At 40.5% G+C, this 18,194-nt stretch overlaps 1 protein-coding gene across 1 annotated transcript in view; it reads left to right on the top strand.

Moving 5' to 3' along the window:
- The window catches only part of Dnah14 (dynein axonemal heavy chain 14), a 278,677-nt gene that overhangs the window by 62,188 nt on the left and 198,295 nt on the right, over window positions 1-18,194 (top strand). Inside the window, exons 17-20 of the mRNA XM_045144175.1 lie at window positions 6,524-6,865; window positions 7,333-7,702; window positions 12,090-12,280; window positions 17,082-17,327. Of these exons, the coding sequence (XP_045000110.1) occupies window positions 6,524-6,865; window positions 7,333-7,702; window positions 12,090-12,280; window positions 17,082-17,327 (1,149 nt within the window). The remainder of the gene's footprint in view (window positions 1-6,523; window positions 6,866-7,332; window positions 7,703-12,089; window positions 12,281-17,081; window positions 17,328-18,194) is intronic.

The following is an 18,194-nucleotide window of genomic DNA, read 5'->3' on the forward strand; positions in this document are numbered from 1 at the left end:
GAGAATGAGTATGCCAGGACCTCTCACTGCTGCAAACAAACTTCAGATGCATGCAGCACTTCATGCATCTGGCTTTATGTGGGTACTAGGGTCTTAAACCCAGCCCGGCAGGCTTTGCAAGCAAGTGCCTTGAATCACTGAGCCATTTCTCTAGCCTTCAATATTTTTTATTTTGCTTTTAACTTGTTCATTAATTCATTATTCAAGGGCTATGCTGTTTGGTTGTCATGCATTTGCTAATTTTCAGAGTTCCTCCAATAATCCAGGTTTTATACATAGTGGTCAGAAAATGACTGCTATGATTTCAAAATTAAACAATTCAAATGTCAAACTTCAGAATTAAACAATTTAAGACTTACTTTCTTACTTCCCATTCCATCTTCCCTAAAGACTATTGCTGGTGCCTCGAGGAAGAATGTGTGTTCTCTACTGGATGGAGTGTTCTGTACATGCGTTTTGAGTTCATTTGAGCTAGAGTTAGTTGAAGTCCAGTGTTTCTTTTTTTTTTTAAAGATTTTGTTTTTATTTCTTTATTAGAGACAGGGAGAGAGAAAGAATGGACACACCAGGGCCTATAGCCACTGCAAACTAATGCATATGCCACCTTGTGCATTTGGCTTACATGGGACCAGAAGAATCAAACCTGGGTCCTTGGGCTTTGTAGGCAAGTGCCTTAGCTGCTAAGTCATCTCTCCAGCCCTCTAATGTTTCTTTATTGACCCTCTATCTATATGTTCTGTCCAGTTTTGAGAATGGGGTATTGAAATCCTCCAGTATTATTATATTCCTCTTATCTCTTCCTTTATAAGCATGGCTCCAGTATTGAGTACATACATATTTGCATTTGTGCCAGATGCACAACATGGCACACACATCTGGAGCTTGTTTGTACAGAAGGTAGAGGCCCTGCTGTGTTTATTTTTTTTTCTCTCTCTCTCTCATAAAATAAATAAATATTTAGAATTGCTATATCCTTTGTGACTTGACCTTTTTATCAATGTATGGCACTTTTGTCTTTTATGAAGTTTATGCTATTTTATCTATGTTTAGTTAGTCTTACTCTCTGTTGACTTCCATTTGTATGGAACATCCATTTCTAGTCCTTCATTCTTAGTTTATTTTCATCTTTACAAGAGAGTGTCTTGTAGACAGAATATAATTTGGTCTTTATGTTTTAAAATCCACCCAGTCACCTTTTGCCTTTTTATCAGAAAATTTAATCTATTTGAATTTAGAGAAATGATTGTTTTCTGTTTTATCCTCTGTTACTGTCTTCTTTTGTGGCTAAGTGAGATCCTTCTACTGATATACTCAGGTTCTTGAATTTTTATGTTTTTGTATGTATTTACTATATAATTTTGTGATTATTATGAGTCAGATTATCATAACAGTTCATTATATATTTACTAATAATATTATTTAATTTTATTGTTGCTGTGACAGAAAAAAATCTGACAGAAAAAGTGTGTGGGAGAAAAGATTTATTTAAGCTTACAGTTTCAGAGAGTTAAAGTCCATTACAGCGGAAAAGCATGCCAGAGTCACTCGGTCTGTATCTTTGGGATCTTGCGGCAGCTGCTGTTCAAATAGCAAGTAGGAAGCAGAGAGAAGAGGAGTAGAACCAGGAGCCAGGCATAACTCCCAAAGTCCCCTAGTGACCACTTCTGCCACTTAGCTCCCACCTACTCCACACAAGCCTCTTAAACTGTGAGTCACAACCTCCATGGGGGAGATCAAGAAAAATGTAGCAACAGGAAAAGGTTTCTAGATGCACAACAACCAAAAATTAACCAGAAATAATATGCATAATGAACCTAAGGTATTTCTGGCTATATTCACAGAAGTCGTCTTGTGTGACTTCTCTACAGCATTAGTGCAGAACATACAACCCACACCCTCTGTACTGTGTATACCGTCATGTCATGCAACACCAAGAACTGCTGCCTAAAATACCCTGGCTCCCTCTCAAGACTATTCTATGCCATGCATTATGGTGTCTTCAGGGCACATACAAGTGTATCAGATAAGTTCTCATTGTTGGGACAAACACATGACCAGAAGCAGCTTAGGGAAGGAAAGGATTTATTTTAGCTTACAGTTTTATGGCAAGGTAAGCACGCCAGGAACAGGAAACAGGTGTCACGATGGCAGGGAGGAAGTACAGTGTGACACGTGCTGAGTGCTCGCCTACCTCCGTCTGCCTTATGAGCCCATGAGGGGGTGCTGCCCAGTTAGGGTGAGCCTCGTCACCTCAGCTAATCAAATCTAGGAAATTCTTCACAGACACGACCAGAGGTTTGTTTCCATGGTGATTCTAATTCCTATCAAGTTGACAACCAGAGATTAGCCATCACACAAAAGTTTTTGTTCTAACAGGAGCATAAGGGTTTAATTATATTTTTCCTGCCATCATTCCTTCACTTATATTATAAAACTAGTGTATCTTTGGGCTGGAGAGATGGCTTAGTGGTTAAGTGCTTGCCTGTGAAGCCTAAGGATCCCAGTTCGAGGCTCAATTCCCCAGGACCCACATTAGCCAGATGCACAAGGGGCGCACGCATCTGGAGTTTGTTTGCAGTGGCTAGAAGCCCTGGCACGCCCATTCTCTTTCTCTTCCTCTCTCTCTCTCTCCCTCTCTCTTGCTGTCACTCTCAAATAGATAAATAAAGATAAAAAATAGTGTATCTTTGAATTGCATTGGACTGTTTTATTTTAAATATTGCTGTTTAGGTTGCTTGCTTGAGCTTCATTAGAAACATGTTACTATTCTCTCTGTCTCTCCTTCCCTGTCTGTCTGTCTGTCTATCTCTCTTTCTCTCTCTCTGCTCAAAAATAAATAAATATTTTTGAAAAGTGTGGCTGGAGAGATGGTTCAGCCTTTGGGGCACTTGCCTACAAAACCTAACAACTCACATTCAACTCCCCAGTATGTATGTAAAGCCAGATGCACAAGGTGGCATATGCATCTGGAGTTCATTTGCAGTGGCTAGAGGTCCTGACATGCCCATTCTCCCTCTCTCTGTTTCTCCTTCTCTGTCTCTCTCTGCTTTAAAATAAATAAATATTTAGAAAGCCATGTTAAATGAATTTTGGCTTGGGAATAGGACATACTTTGCAACAATTTTTGAAATGGCCCTAAACATACTTCTGCCATATTGTACTATGTACTCATACAAAGCAGTGTTCTCGGCACTGATAAAAACTAAAACAGGACTGGAGAGATGGCTTAGAGGTTAAGGCGCTTGCCTGCTAAGCCTAAGGACCCCATGCTCAATTCTCCAGATCCCACTTAAGCCAGATGCACAAAAGTGAAGCAAGTGCAAGGTTGCACATGCCCACTAGGTGGCGCAAGCATCTGGAATTCAACTGAGGCCTGGCGCACCAATTCTCTCTCTCCCTCTATCTCTCTCTATCTCTGTCTCGCTTGTTCTCTCTAAAATAAATAATAAATAAACTAAAATATTGCTTAACTCTTGAAAAATGGGAAGCATACTCTATATCCTATAGTATCTAATATTCAGCCAGGATTTAATTCTTCATATAAATTACATGTAATTAAAACAAATAATTATTTTAAAATAAGTTTGTGATTTATTACCAGTAAATGTTTGATTGCATACCTATTTTAAGTATTTATATACCCAAGTAAAAGGGGTAATTAGTAAAAAAATGTTCCAGAAGTCCTGTTGTTCTGCAGCCTCTCAAAATAGTACCCTCAGCTGGGGTCAGATTTTCAAAACATGAACATATAAGAAATATTTGAAATTTAAACAAAAAAATTGACTATATCTTAAACTGGATTACACAAAAAATATGACTTTATGCTTTTGGTTCCCATATTTCTTCCTATTTTGAATTTCTGGAGTGATTATATCTTTTTATGCTGTGTATCCATTAACAAATCATGTGGTTATTATTTTTAGTAGTTTTGCCTTTTAATCTGCATGCTAAGGATGTGACTTCCATGCCATCATGACACTAGAACATTCTGAGTTGGGCTCTGCACTTAGTTTTCTCTGAGTTTTGTATTTTCATGCTTTCATATTACTGTTGTTTGTTTCTTAGCTTGATTAAATAATCTGCCTTTCAGTTCAGAGTTCTTTCTTCTGTCTGATCAGTTCTACTGTTTACAATGTCAGTAGAATTTTTCATCATACTTTAAAGCTTTAACACTTCTTTGTTTGTTTGTTGTCGCTTACTTTTCTTATTTATTGTGTGGTGTTTATGCATTCTATCAAGTGCTTCTCTTTTCTTGAAGTTCATTGAGCTTCCTTAAAACACTATGTTTGAATTTGTCAGAAAGTTCACTCATATCTCTTTCCTTAGGGTCGATCAAGCACATATTTTAATTTTTATTGGGAACTTTAATAAAGGAACATATTGCTATGTGGTTGTATTCCCATTGGGTTATCTTAATTTGTCTTTTTGGTGATGGTTGTTAGTCCTTGTGGCCATGTCTTGATGTCTGAACATTTGAAGTTGTTGACTCTGCACACTGGGTTCATTTGTGAAAGTTCTTTAGCACTGAGCTGCCCTGAAATTCTAGGCAGGTTGCCTGGCACGGTCCGTGCAAGTTTGCTGCTAGAGTGCTTGGAATGGCTTGCTGGTACCAGGGTCAGCTCTAGAGTGAATCTACTGACTAGGTCTCCTGGAGTGGGCCTGAAGCCTGTGACCCCTGGGCCCACTTGTGCATGGGGAGCCAGCCTGATTCTGGGGACTTTCTGAAATGCAAGGCTGCTAATACAGGATTTGTGGTGGTACATACAAAGACCAGGTGCTCCATGGTCCGGAAGCTTGGCCCCATAAAGTCGGACCTGTACTAACATGGGAAAAAAGCTCAGTTCAAGGGCACCAGCCTTGGTCTAGACCATGGGTCATTCCTGTTGTGAGTTTTGCAGTGATGGTGTCTCTTATCAGGATCCAGGACAAACAGTGCTTATTTTTCTCTTCTTCCCTAGTGGACAGTGGCTTTCTCTGGCTGTGCTGGCTGGGGTGTGAGGCAGGGTGGCACACAAAGATCAAGGATAATTTCAGGTTATAGAATATCATATCCTTCCTACCCTCTTTAATGTGTCTCCTCTTACTTCTGCACTAAGCCTAGGCATTGTTGTGATCTCTGATCCTGTTCCTTTGCACTTTTGAAGGGACTTTCACACACAGGTAGTTGATCTTCTTCAAGAAAATGATCAACAGAGAGTCTTGTGATACTTTGATCCCTTTTTTAAATCCACGCTGCTCTAAAATAAAATAGTTACTGGCACAGACACTATTGACCACATTTTTGTAGTTAAGAATAATTTTTATTATTTATTTATTTGAGAGAGAGAGAATGGGAGCACCAGGGCCTTTATTCTTTGCAAGCAAACTCCAGATGCATGTGCCACCTTGTGCACCTGGTTTATGTGGGTCCTGGGGAATTGAACTTGGGTCCTTTGGCTTTGCAAACCACTAAACCATCTCTACAGCCCAAGACTAATGTTTCTTGATTCAGAAATTTGTTTCCTAGATTTTGTTTTTCAGAAACTTGTATTACAACTTCTGTTTATTTGTCCCTTTTCTGACTATTGCATGCCCTCAGGCATATACTTTTTAAATATTTTTATTTAGTTATTTGAGTGAGAGAAAGAGACAGAGAGAAAGAGAGAAAGGGTACACCAGGGCCTCTAGCCACTTCAAACAAACTCCAGACACATGGGCCCCCTGTGCATCTGGCTTACATGGGTCTTGGGGAATCGAACAGGCTTAGCAGGCAAACATCTTAACCACTAAGCCATTTCTCCAGTCCCCCCCCCTCTCTGCTATTTTCTTATTTCAAAAGATTTTTAGCATCTTTTCTTTACATAAGGAAATTTCCTTCTATTCCTCACTTGATAAGTTTTTATTATAAGTGAATTTTATCATATGGTTACACCTCTTGAGATAATTTTGCATTTTTTCTTTTACTTTGTTAATGCAGAGAATGGCATTAACTTTATAATTTCTCATCCAAATGGGTACTTTTCCAGCATGTGTATAATAAACACACATTATTTTTAAGATTTTTTGCATTTGTGTTTATAAGTGAAGCTGGTTTACTTTTTTTTTTTTTTTGTCTTTTACAACATTCCTTCTGGTTTGGGCATCAATGTATTACTAGTTTGATAAAAGAAGTCTGAGTGTATTTGACCTCTTTTACTGTTAAATTATGCAGAGTTGTTAATACCTGCCTTCTGTATCTGCATTTTAAAAAGTTTGGGCATTTAATTAGAATATGTATTTATTGACAAGGCAGTTGTATTCACAATAGTGCCTTTGTATGTTTGGGTAGCATTTATTTTAAATGTGAGATATATTCAAATCCCTTCTGTTAATAATAGGAACTTATCATGTTACTATCTTAGTAGTTAACTAATATTAGAATTATGTGCAGTTGATAGCTTCATTTTTTTGAAATTATATTTACAGAAGTCAGAGAGGTTAAAAACAGTAGTCTTCTAAAAGAGTGAAAATACAATTACAGTTGATGGCATGTAAATAATTTCAGGCTATAGAATCATCCCTGCAACAAGTGGAATGTGATCTCGTGAAAATAGAAGAATTTGTGAACTACTTTAATTTTATGGATACCGTTTCGTCAAAAATAACTAAATTAGATAAAGAATACTCAACAATCTCACACCTACATTCTATTGTAAGGAACTTCCAAATTGATATTTCAGAAGAGCAAATAGCCATACATAAACTCATTTTGATGAAGTTTAGTCAACTAAAAGCATCTGTAAAGTTAAATCTGAAAAACAAACAAGCAACTTTAAACAGATTCAGGGATAATTTGGAAACATTTGTCACTGGTCTGCGAGTGGATGTTAGTAATTTAAAATTTAAAGTAAGTATCTTGGTTCTTTTGTTTCAATATAAAATTGATCTTAGTCTCATGTCTTACCTATGCATATGGATATTTGGTTTCTATGGAGCCTTGGGTAAATAGCAATCCAAATATGTAAACTGGAATCCACAACCAGAAGATTTTTCAATTTGTGAAATTCAATGAAAATAAAAGTATGTCTCTATTTTCAGTAGCATTTTCTTAGAACTAGACATTTTCCTCATCTATGAATGAATGTAGGTAACAAATAACTGTAGAACAGGTCATTTTCCCATAGATTTTAACAGCTTGCCGAAAGGGCTGTTGGCATACAAAAAAAGAATAGTAATTTAAAAAACTGTAATCATTCTAGGCTTCTGGGTCAAATGGTAATGATAGTGGCAAGTTCAGTGACTTCTTATGTTAAAATCCTGACTATAGATGTCCACCCATCTTTTCTCTTAGAATGCCTCACTGTTGTCTTATAGATAAGAACTCCTATTCTGTTATCTGCCAGCACTGGAGTGTCCAGAGCCAAGGAAATGATCCGCTCTCTCTCAGAGGAAGCTGCAAGTCTGGCCAACAAAGCCAAAACATATTCAAACTATCAGGACCAATTTGACGACTCCCAGTCTCACATGCATTCCATTAATATGGAAGAAATTACTCAGCTCTTGCTTTCAGAGATCTCGGACATTGACTGTGACTTGATGTTGAGAAAGCTATTATGGGAAGTCCAAGAGGAGTGGGGAAGTCTCTTCTGGGAATGGAGGAGTTGCTCTCTCCAAAGTATCGATGTAGACTTAGTGCAGAGAAATGTTTCCAAGTGGCTGCACATGATCATTGTGCTAGAAAAAGGTAAGAGCAGGTTTGTTTTTTTCAGACTTTCCTGCCGCTCTCCTACTGCGTACAGACTGGCCTCTGCCCCGTGAGCTCATGTTCTTGGCCTGACTTCTTTGCCAGTTCTCAGGGGCTGCTTAGGGTCATAGACAGTACAGGAAATTAGGCAGCAATCATGTGTTGAAGCAAAAAAGAGATTAAGGCATTGCCAAAAAAAGAAAAAAGTAATGACTATTGTGTCCTTTAAAAGTTGCCTCCCTGGGTAGGATTCAAGATAGTTTGAAATCAGTTCTGATAGGGTTTTAGCAAGAGGTGCTTCAGTGATAAGGGCCCACTTGCAAAATCTCTGCCTGAATTGTTTTGTTTCCCCTCCTGAGGGTGTATATGTGTGGTGTACATGCATACAGCAAGCATGTATGTATGTACTGGAGGGGGAGGGTGTGTGTGTGTGTGTGTTTATCACTTATTACTGGTCAAAATACCCAACTAGAAGCAGCTTATGGAAGGAATAGGGTTGAATTCGGATTGCATTTCCAATTGCAGTCCACCATGGTGGGGAAGGTACAGTGGTAGGAGCTCCAAGCAGCTGGGTACAGTCAGTCCACAGAAAGGAAGCAGAGCAGAGGGTCACAAATGCTCATGTGCAGCCAGCTCTCTCTTTTATATGGCCCAGGATCCCGGCCCATGCAATGGCATTGCTCACATTTAATCAGTCACTCACAGGTGTGCCAGAGACTAACTTAATGGACAGAACCTCCTCACAGGCAATTCTAGGTAATGTCATGTTGACAATATAGCATCTCTGTGCATGCACATGTATGTGCATGCATGTGGAGAACACAGGCTGATAACTGATGGCTCAGTATCGCTCCACCTTGTTCACTGAGACAGGCTCTCTCACCTGAGCCAGGAACTTACCAGTTCAGCTACTCTAACTAGACAGCTTGCCCCTAGAGAGCCCTCATTTCTGCCTCCTGAAGCATGGGGTTACATGCCAGCTGATGCACTTGCCCAGCATTTAAACATTTTTTATATAGTTATTTTCAAGTTATTTATTTGAGGGAGAGATACAAAAATAGGCAGGTAGAGAGAGAGAGAGAGAGAGAGAGAGAGAGAGAGAGAGAGAGAGAGAGAGGATGGGCACGCCAGGGCCTCCAGCCACTGCAAATGAACTCCAGATGCATGTGCCCCCTTGTGCATCTGGCTAATGTGGGTCCTGGGGAGTCGAACCTAGGTCCTTTGGCTTTGCAGGAAAGCACCTTAACCGCTAAGTCATCTCTCCAGCCCATTGCCCAGCATTTATATGGGCACTGGGAATCTAAACTCAAGTCCCCATAGAAAGGTGCATAAAAAGCACTTTACCCACTGAGCCATCTCCTCGGTCTCAAAATTCTACAGGATGCTTGTAGTGTCCTTTCAGCAGCAGAGGAAGTGGTTGAAAAGAAATTTTGTGAGGTTCCTGTATGCTAATTTCCACATTTGAGCTGCTGCCTGTGCAGACAAACTGCCCCTATGTCAGGGTTCTCTTGCATCGATTCTGTTTGACCTGCTCAAAAGATTGTCATTGCTTTTTGTTACAATTATATCATTTATGTTGATGTTGATGTCTTTGCTTTTTTCTTTCTTTTTTTTAAATTTTTTTGTTTATTTTTATTTGAGAGTGACAGAGAGAGAAAGAGGCAGAGAGAGAGAGAGAGAGAGAGAGAGAGAGAGGATGGGTGCATCAGGGCCTCCAGCCACTGCAAACGAACTCCAGATGCATGCGTCCCCTTGTGCATCTGGCTAACATGAGTCTTGGGGAACCGAGCCTCGAACCAGGGTCCTTAGGCTTCACAGGCAAGCGCCTAACCACTAAGCCATCTCTCCAGCTCTCTTTGCTTTTTCCCTTATCATTCATCTTATGTCAGGCTAAAATTTCCTTTCTAGAAAATTCGTAAACATTTTATTTTTCTTGTTTTAAAATTATACAAGCTAGAGATGTAGCCCAGTAGTAGAGTGTCCACTTTGCTTGCATCAGGCCCTAGGTTCAACCCTTAACACATCCAAAACAAGCACATACACAAGAAATCATGCAAGAAAGACAACTATCATCACTGGATATGGAAGCTTATGTTCTCCACATTTAGGGGACTAGGCAGAAGGATCACAAGTTCAAGGTCAGCCTGCACTACGTAGTGAAGCCATGTTTTAAAAAAAGCACCCAATATACATGTAAATATGTATATATGTATCAAAAATGTTTAGAAAAAATTGCATGGTCTCACTTTTTCTGTGTGTCTGTGGTGTGTGTGTGTGTGTGTGTGGGTGGGTGCACATGTATGTGGAAGCCAGAGGACAACCTAGGATATTATTCTCAGGAATTGTCCATTTCCTCTGAGACAGGGACTCACCAATTAGGCTAGACTGGCATGCCGGTGAAGTCCAGGGATGTTCCTGTTTCTACATCCCCGGTGCTGGGATTGCATGTGCTCACTGCCATGCCCAGCATTTTACATGGGTAGTGGGGATTGGAACTCAGATCTTCACACATGGGCGGCAAGCATTTTAACTACTGAGCTATCTCCCCAATCCCCTACCCGCTTTAAAATAACACTTATTTTATATGCTCTCAATATTTTGTCATATGTATTTATTTCAGGGAATAACAACTAAAATAATAATTAGATAACATATTCTATTACTCACAGTTTCTCAGATAAAACCTTGCCAAAGTTGAGAGTGGAAAAACTCAGTTATTCATTTAGCCATATCTTGTTTAAAAAAAAAAGATCATGGCTGGAGAGATGGCTTAGTGGTTAAGCACTTTCCTGTGAAGCCTAAGGACCCTGGTTCGAGGCTTGATTCTCCAGGACCCACGTTAGCCAGATGCACAAGGGGGCGCATGCGTCTGGAGTTCGTTTGCAGTGGCTGGAAGCCCTGGCACGCCCATTCTCTCCCTCTCTCCCTCTCTCTCTCTCTCTCTCTCTCTCTCTCTCTCTCTCTCTCTCTCTCTCTCTGCCTCTCTCTCTGTCACTCTCAAATAAATAAATAAAAATGAACAACAAAAAAAAGATCACTATTCAGGGCTGGAGAGATGGGTTAGTGGTTAAGGCACTTGCCTACAAAGCCAAATCCTCAGGACCAATGTAAGCCAGATGCATAAGGTGGCACATGTGTCTGGAGTTAGTTTGCAGTGGCTGGAAGCCCTGGCATGCCCATTCTCTCTCTCCCTCTCTCTTCCTCTCTCTCTCAAATAATTTTTTTAAAAAGATCACTATTCAATAGAGCTTGAGTTCCATCTGTACAATTTGTTTCTTCAAAAATATGGAATAGGGATGGAGAGATGGCTTAGTGGTTAAGGCATTTGCCTGCAAAGCCAAAGGACCTCAGTTCGATTCCCCGGGTACCCACATAAGCCAGATGCACAAGGTGGTATACGCATCTGGAGTTCCTTTGCAGTGGCTGGAAGCCCTGATACTCCCATTCTCTCTCCCTCTCTCTCTCAAATAAATAAAAATAAAATAAAATAGTCTTTTTAAAAAGTATGGTATAGTTTTTAATTTTCTAGTATTTTGCTTTTTCTCTATTCTCCCACAGAGTCTTTTCCCTTAGTAGATGAGTAAAAAGATGGTAAGGAGAGAACTTCAGCTGTATATGTTTGAGTCATGCTCCTTGCTGGCCTGTCAATCAGAGGATGACAGGATATGACAGAGTTGTCACCTGATTCCCTACATTTTTGTGTTCAAATATTTTCTCTAGGAAAGGATCATGACGGAGGGGTTTTCTCCTTGTTGTCTTCCTTAGCAAAATGTAAAGGCTCACAGCACATGGTAGTCTTCGGAAAGTACATATTGCACCATCCAGTTGTAACCATAGCTTCCCAGTGAGGGTCAAGGAAGCCTAGTGCTAGCTGCCAATTCAGCACCACATTTCTAAGACAATTTGGATCTGTAGGCTTGGGCTTTAGTCACTGGTCCTGATGACTACTTCTGCATTTTAATACTAAATTGCTGTTATGGGAGGATGATACTAGTAAGACTCATATTGAAGATCAATAATTGATAAAAAAAAAAAATATCGAATGGATTATCACATTTTAAAGAAAAAAAATCTCATTTTCTCAATTTGGTTAAAAAATAGGATGAACAGGGCTGGAGAGATGGCTTAGCGGTTAAGCACTTGCCTGTGAAGCCTAAGGACCCCTGTTCGAGGCTCGGTTCCCCAGGTCCCACGTTAGCCAGATGCACAAGGGGGCGCACGCGTCTGGAGTTCGTTTGCAGAGGCTGGAAGCCCTGGCGCGCCCATTCTCTCTCTCTCCCTCTATCTGTCTTTCTCTCTGTGTCTGTCGCTCTCAAATAAATAAATAAATAATTTAAAAAAATAGGATGAACATATTGTAAGTCTCCTTATTCATTGTTATTTATAGGTTTACCAAAAAACGACATGGTTACAAACCTTAAGCACTTGGTGACAGATTTTAAACAAGAACTGCCGATCATCAGTGCGCTGGGAAACCCCTGCCTCAGGCCACGGCACTGGGAGGCCCTCCAGGAGATCATTGGAAAGTCGATGTTCCTTGATAAAAACCTCTCAGTAGAAAGTCTTCTAGCTCTCAAGGTAAACAAAAAGAGGTTAAAATGGTTGAATTCCTAGAGAGACTAGGATTTTTTGTTTTCATTTCTATTTTTATTTATTTAGAAAGAGAGGATGAAAGTGGGTGCACCAGTGCCTCTTGCTGCTGCAAACGAACTCCAGATGCATGTGCCACTTTGTGCATCCGGATTAACACGGATACTGGAGAATGGAACCCTGGCCGTCAGGCTTTGCAAGCAAGCGCCCTAACTGTTGAGCAATCTCTCAAGCCTTGGGGATAGTTTTGAGTAGTCAAGGAAATCTACAAAAAAGTGGAAATTAAGCTGGGTGTGGTGGCACATGCCTTTAATCCCAGCACTCAGGAGGCAGAGGTAGAAGGGTCGCCATGAGTTCGAGACCATCGTGAGACTACATAGTGAATTCCAGGTCAGCCTGGGCCAGAGTAAGACCCTACCTCAAAAAAAAAAAAAAAAAGTGGAAATTAGAACATGAAAAACTTTATGGAGTTTTTGGGCAAGTAAGAGAGTAGCCGGGCGTGGTGGCGCATGCCTTTAATCCCAGCATTCGGGAGGCAGAGGTAGGAGGATTGCCATGAGTTTGAGGCCACCCTGAGACTCCTTCCAGGTCAGCCTGGGCTAGAGTAAGACCCTACCTTGAAAAAAAAAAAAAAAAAAAAAAGAGAGAGCATTGGGGGATATTAGTTTATAGGATATTATGTTTAGTTGAAGGTAATGGGTAGATTTTTCACTACACCATTATTACCCAAGAGATTAGTAGTTTTTTTATGTGATTAACTTCATTATTCAATAGTGTTACTTCTTATAGAGATTAATAGGAAGGAAAATATTTTATTTTTATGTAATGAAAATATACTAAGAGCATATTATGATAGTCTTAATAGTAGTGGTATTATATTTTAAAATACCTAATTAATAGCAATTTGATTTGCCACAAAAGCTACGTTACATAATTTTTCCAATTGTCTTCTTGGTTAAAAATTTTTCTGTTTTACTGCCTAACTTATAATAAACTTCATTTACGGTTAATGGCAGGACAATCATTAAAGTAATCAAAAACAACATCTTGTACCTGCAATTTCATTGTAATAAGGAACATGGGGAATGTTTATAAAGAATTTAAAAAGAAGATTTTTTTTTAAGTTTCAGATGGTTTTTGCATGTGTATCTGTGGTGTGCCTGTGTGTTCACATTTGTGTGCGCATGCATGAGTGGAGTCCAGAGGTTGAGACTGGGTGTCTCCTTTGATGGAGACCACCATGCCCACCCAGCATTTATATGGATGCCAGGGTTCCAAACCCCAGTCCTCACACTTGCATGGCAAACACTTTTTCCCCTGAGTCATCTCTCCAGCCCCAAAGAGAAGAATTTTTAAGAACAACTTTAATAGATTATTTTTTTGGGGGGGGGGTCGTTGTTTTTGTGAGATAGGGTTTTGCTCTAGCCCAGGCTGATCTGGAATTCACTCTGTAGTCTCAGGGTGGCCTCGAACTCAACTCACAGTGGTCCTTCTACCTCTGCCTCCCAAGTGCTGGGATTAAAGTTGCGCTCCACCATGCCCAGCGGCAGTAGGTGTTTAAAATTGGATTATTTTATATTTCTACTCCGAACCTCAGCCTCCCCCCTTTCATGTGTTTGAGCCGTATCTCAAGACTAACATATCAAAAAAAAATTGCCTTTCATCCTCCGTCTCCCAAAGTCTTCTCATCTGGTCCCCTCTCGATCTCAATGGCAACTCCATTCCTTTGGCTGCTTGCACTCCAAGTCATGAAATAAGGGTTACGTCTTCTCCTGGTCCTATCTGAATCTCTCATTCTCTGGTGCTGATTTTAGGCTTCTTGCTCGTCTCCACAATTCCTCTGTGGTTTCAGCTGGGCCTTGGCTAATGCGAGGGGTGGTTTGTCTCCTTGGGTCCTGCTACCTTTCCTCACACCCTCCCCCACACGATGCAGGGGAACTGGGCCATGTCTTGGTTTTGACCCAAAGTCAGGAGTCATGCTGCAAGATTTTCCAGGACAGGCCTTAGCCCTGTCAAAAGAAATGTATCCATTTATTTGCACAATAAATCATGGTGTCACCCAAATATATGGCCACCATTCTGCCTCAAAAGGGCAGGTTCTAAAAAAGCCTATCACACCATAAAGTATGTTATACAGGAAAGTAGGAGGCCTGGAAGATAACTCAGTGGGTAAAGTGCTTGCCACATAGGCATGAGAACCTGAGTTCAGATCCCCAGCACCCACAGAAATGCCAGGCGGGCATGGTGCAGCTAGCACTCTGGAAGCAGAGATGTGGGCTCTCCAGGGCAAGTCAGCTAGCTGGACCAGCCACATCAGCAAGCCACGGCAGTGAGAGACCCGACCTCAGAGAACAGGGTGAAGATTCACTGAGGAAGACACCCACCGTTACCCTCTGGCCTCCACATGTACACATGTTGTGAACACATATATACATATACACATGCACACACACACACACACACACACACACACACACACACACACACGCACACATGCCGCGGACTGACTCTCGGGGAGATCAGGACCGAGGGAGAACAAGGGCGAAGGCTCAGGGAGAACTCGGGATTCGGCGAGGAAATGACAGACAGACACACTCAAGTTGAATATGCTGCTGCAATTTACTGAAGGTTTCATGAAGATTTTATACAGATTGAACAGAGAAACTTAGCAAGCCAACAAGTGATCTCAGAAATCATTAATCTAAACAATCTTGAGTATTGTTCTATTGTAAGCATACATGTAATGTTGATCAGGCAGGAACTGTACCCATTTTTTAAGAAGGGCGTCTTGTATCATTGACCACAACATTATACAAACAGAAACTAGGTGTAAGGTGAATAACAGGTTACTTATTTCTTATACCCCAAGGACTGTATAAACACCAAGGCTTACGCTTCCTTGTTAAGCGTTCCCGTAAATGGAAGAGAATGCCATAGCCTCCTTTTTACTTCATAATTCACCCATCTATTACCGAATTCATCATATCCTCCCTCATAGGGGAGTGGAACTAAGTAGATTCCAGCTCTAGGAGTCCACCATCTGCCCTTGATCAAGTACTGAACATATCCCCCAGGAAGTTTCCTGGTGGGAATGCCTAAGTTTTGTAACTCCTTTTCTGCAGAACTGTCATGTTTCTTATGAACACTACCGATCAACATTTCTACTTTCATATTCTCAGGCTCAGTATCGTTCTCAAACATCATAAGCTGTTTTTACTTTACACCATCTAAAAACTGTTCTAGAGTTAATTTTTTATTCCTAGTAGAGTTATACATTCTCTCCATTGCCCTAATCATAGGAGGGGCACATTCAATACTTAGATTGTTTCTTGTACTCTGATTGCGTGCATGATTACTAATAAGTGTTGAATTAGCTGTTCTTAGACAAACAGCTAGAAGAAAGCAGGAAAGAAACAGCATTGGCGCCAGCAATTAGGTCGTCGTGACTTCATGGGCAGCAGGAACCTTTACAGTAACTGACTGCCAAGGGGTCACCGGGGGCATCCCTCCGAGGAGTGCTGGCCCTCTGTCCTCAGCTCTCTTCCAGTGCAGAAGCATTTCTGCTTGCTACACAGGCGAGGTCGCCGTGGACGTAGCACACACACACATACAAACACAAGCTATGTATTAGCTAAACAGGAGAGGAAGTGAAACGATCATTTTATGGTTGATCATTTGCCCTTCAGAGGGCTTTGTATTCTAAGGTAGTGGTCAATATTTCATTATACAACCTCCCTGAAAGGACCAGTGATTGGAAAATCTAGTTCCGCCTGTCAAAGTTTGATCATGAAAGACTTGGCAGGGCCGGAGTCACATGGCTGAATTTTGTATGATCTGTTATATGGACTTTCTTTTTATCAATCTCAGAGTATATTGAGCACAATTTTTTTTTCAGCATCACACCCTGCGATAGTCCTGTGGCTTTTTTTTTTTTTTTAATTTATTTGAGAGTGGCAGAGAGAGAGAGAGAATGGGTGCACCAGGGCTTCTAGCCACTGCAAATGAACTCCAGATGCGTGCACCCGCTTGTACATCTGACTAACATGGGTCCTGGGAAAGAGAGCCTTGAACTGGGGTCCTTAGGCTTCATAGGCAAGCACTTAACCACTAAGTCATCTCTCCAGCCCAGTCCTGTGGTTTTTTATGCATATGGGAAGAAGGACTGTCCCACTAGTGCATGTAAAGAAATAGAGCCTTGGGATGGAGAGATGTCTAAGCAATTAGGGCACTTGCCAGCAAAGCCAAAGGACCCAGGTTCAATTCCCCAGTACCCATGGTAGGCCAGATGCACAAGATGGAGCATGCCACCCTCCCTCCTTCTTTTAAATAAATAAATAAAATATGTTTTTAAAAAATGAAATGTAATTTCAAGGAGACTAGCAAAGGGAAGCCATGTAGGCCTGAGTCTGCCAGGTTTCCTACGCTTGGAGAACATGAGCCACGATTTATTATAAAGTGACCGAGACGTCGGTATCAGTGTAGAGGAAATACAGCTGGTGGACATAAGCCCATCTGCACATGTGTAAGTAGGGTCTGTTCTTCACGCTGACTAGAATAAGAGGAAAATCATAGACTGGTACTGAGCATGAGGAATGTGAAGTGGCTAAGAGCTAAAACCTGAAAAGGGTTCCGTCGTGAGGGTAGACCGTGACGTCTTCATTTGGGTGGAGCCAGGTCTTCAATGCTTTTCATATATCTCTCAAAGAATAAGCTTAACTGTTCCATTTTAGATGTTTTTGGAAACTTATTTACTCTACTGGATATTAAACAATTATTTTTTTCATTTTAGATGTTTCAGTATGAAAATGCAATAAATGAAATCTCAACCTCAGCTACAAATGAAGCAGCTCTTGAAAAAATGCTATTTAAGATTATTGATCTCTGGAACACGACTCCTTTGCATTTAGTTTTTCATCACACGGATTTCCACTCTATCCTAATAATTGCATCTGTAGATGATATTATAACTCAGTTAGAAGACTCTCAAGTCATTCTTGCAACAATTAAAGGGTCTTCCTATATTGGACCAATTAGGGTAAATACTATGGCAAAGATTTAGAAATATTTTACTTTTCTACAGCCTGTTGTGTTAACTTTTTTTTTTTTTTTTTTTGGTTTTTTGAGGTAGGGTCTCACTCTATCCCAGGCTGACCTGGAATTCACTATGGAGTCTCAGGGTGGCCTTGAACTCATGGCAATCCTCCTACCTCTGCCTCCCGAGTGCTGGGATTAAAGGAGTGTGCCACCACCCCTGGCTTGTTGTGTTAACTTTGTAAAAAATTATTTATTTATTTATTTATTTGACAGAGAAAGAGAGGAGAAAGAGAAAGAATGGGTGTGCCAGGGTACCCAGCCACTGCAGATGAACTCCAGACACATGTGCCTCCTTGTACATCTGGCTAACGTGGGGAATCAAACCTGGATCCTTTGGCTTTGCAGGCAAATGCATTAACCGCTAAGCCATCCCTCCAGCCCCTGTTGTGTTGACTTTTGGTTTCTACAGTTTTGCATTTGTTTTTCAGTTATATTGTTACATGGAATATTTAATAATGTGTACACTAGGAATAATTTCTGTAGAGACATTCATTAATTTCTCACAAGGAAATGTCAGAGAGTTTAATTTAGATATAAAAAAATAAAGTTAGACCATAAGAAATGTGAGCCCACAAAACATAACTACCAGAAGAGTTCAGTGTGTCATACTCATTTCTCACTGGGTAGCCCCACATCTAACTTACCTGAAAATCAGCCTTCAAAGTTTAAGAAACTCAGTCAGTTATGTTTTGATATAGAGGAATTTAATAGCAAAATTACTATAAGTGATGATATCTGTACATACATCAACACAGATATATAGGAAGAGCTTCAGAGACAGGTATGTACTTAACAAATGGAATTAATA

The sequence above is a fragment of the Jaculus jaculus genome, chromosome 1 (assembly GCF_020740685.1).
Source record: "Jaculus jaculus isolate mJacJac1 chromosome 1, mJacJac1.mat.Y.cur, whole genome shotgun sequence".
Classification (NCBI taxonomy): Eukaryota; Metazoa; Chordata; class Mammalia; order Rodentia; family Dipodidae; genus Jaculus; species Jaculus jaculus.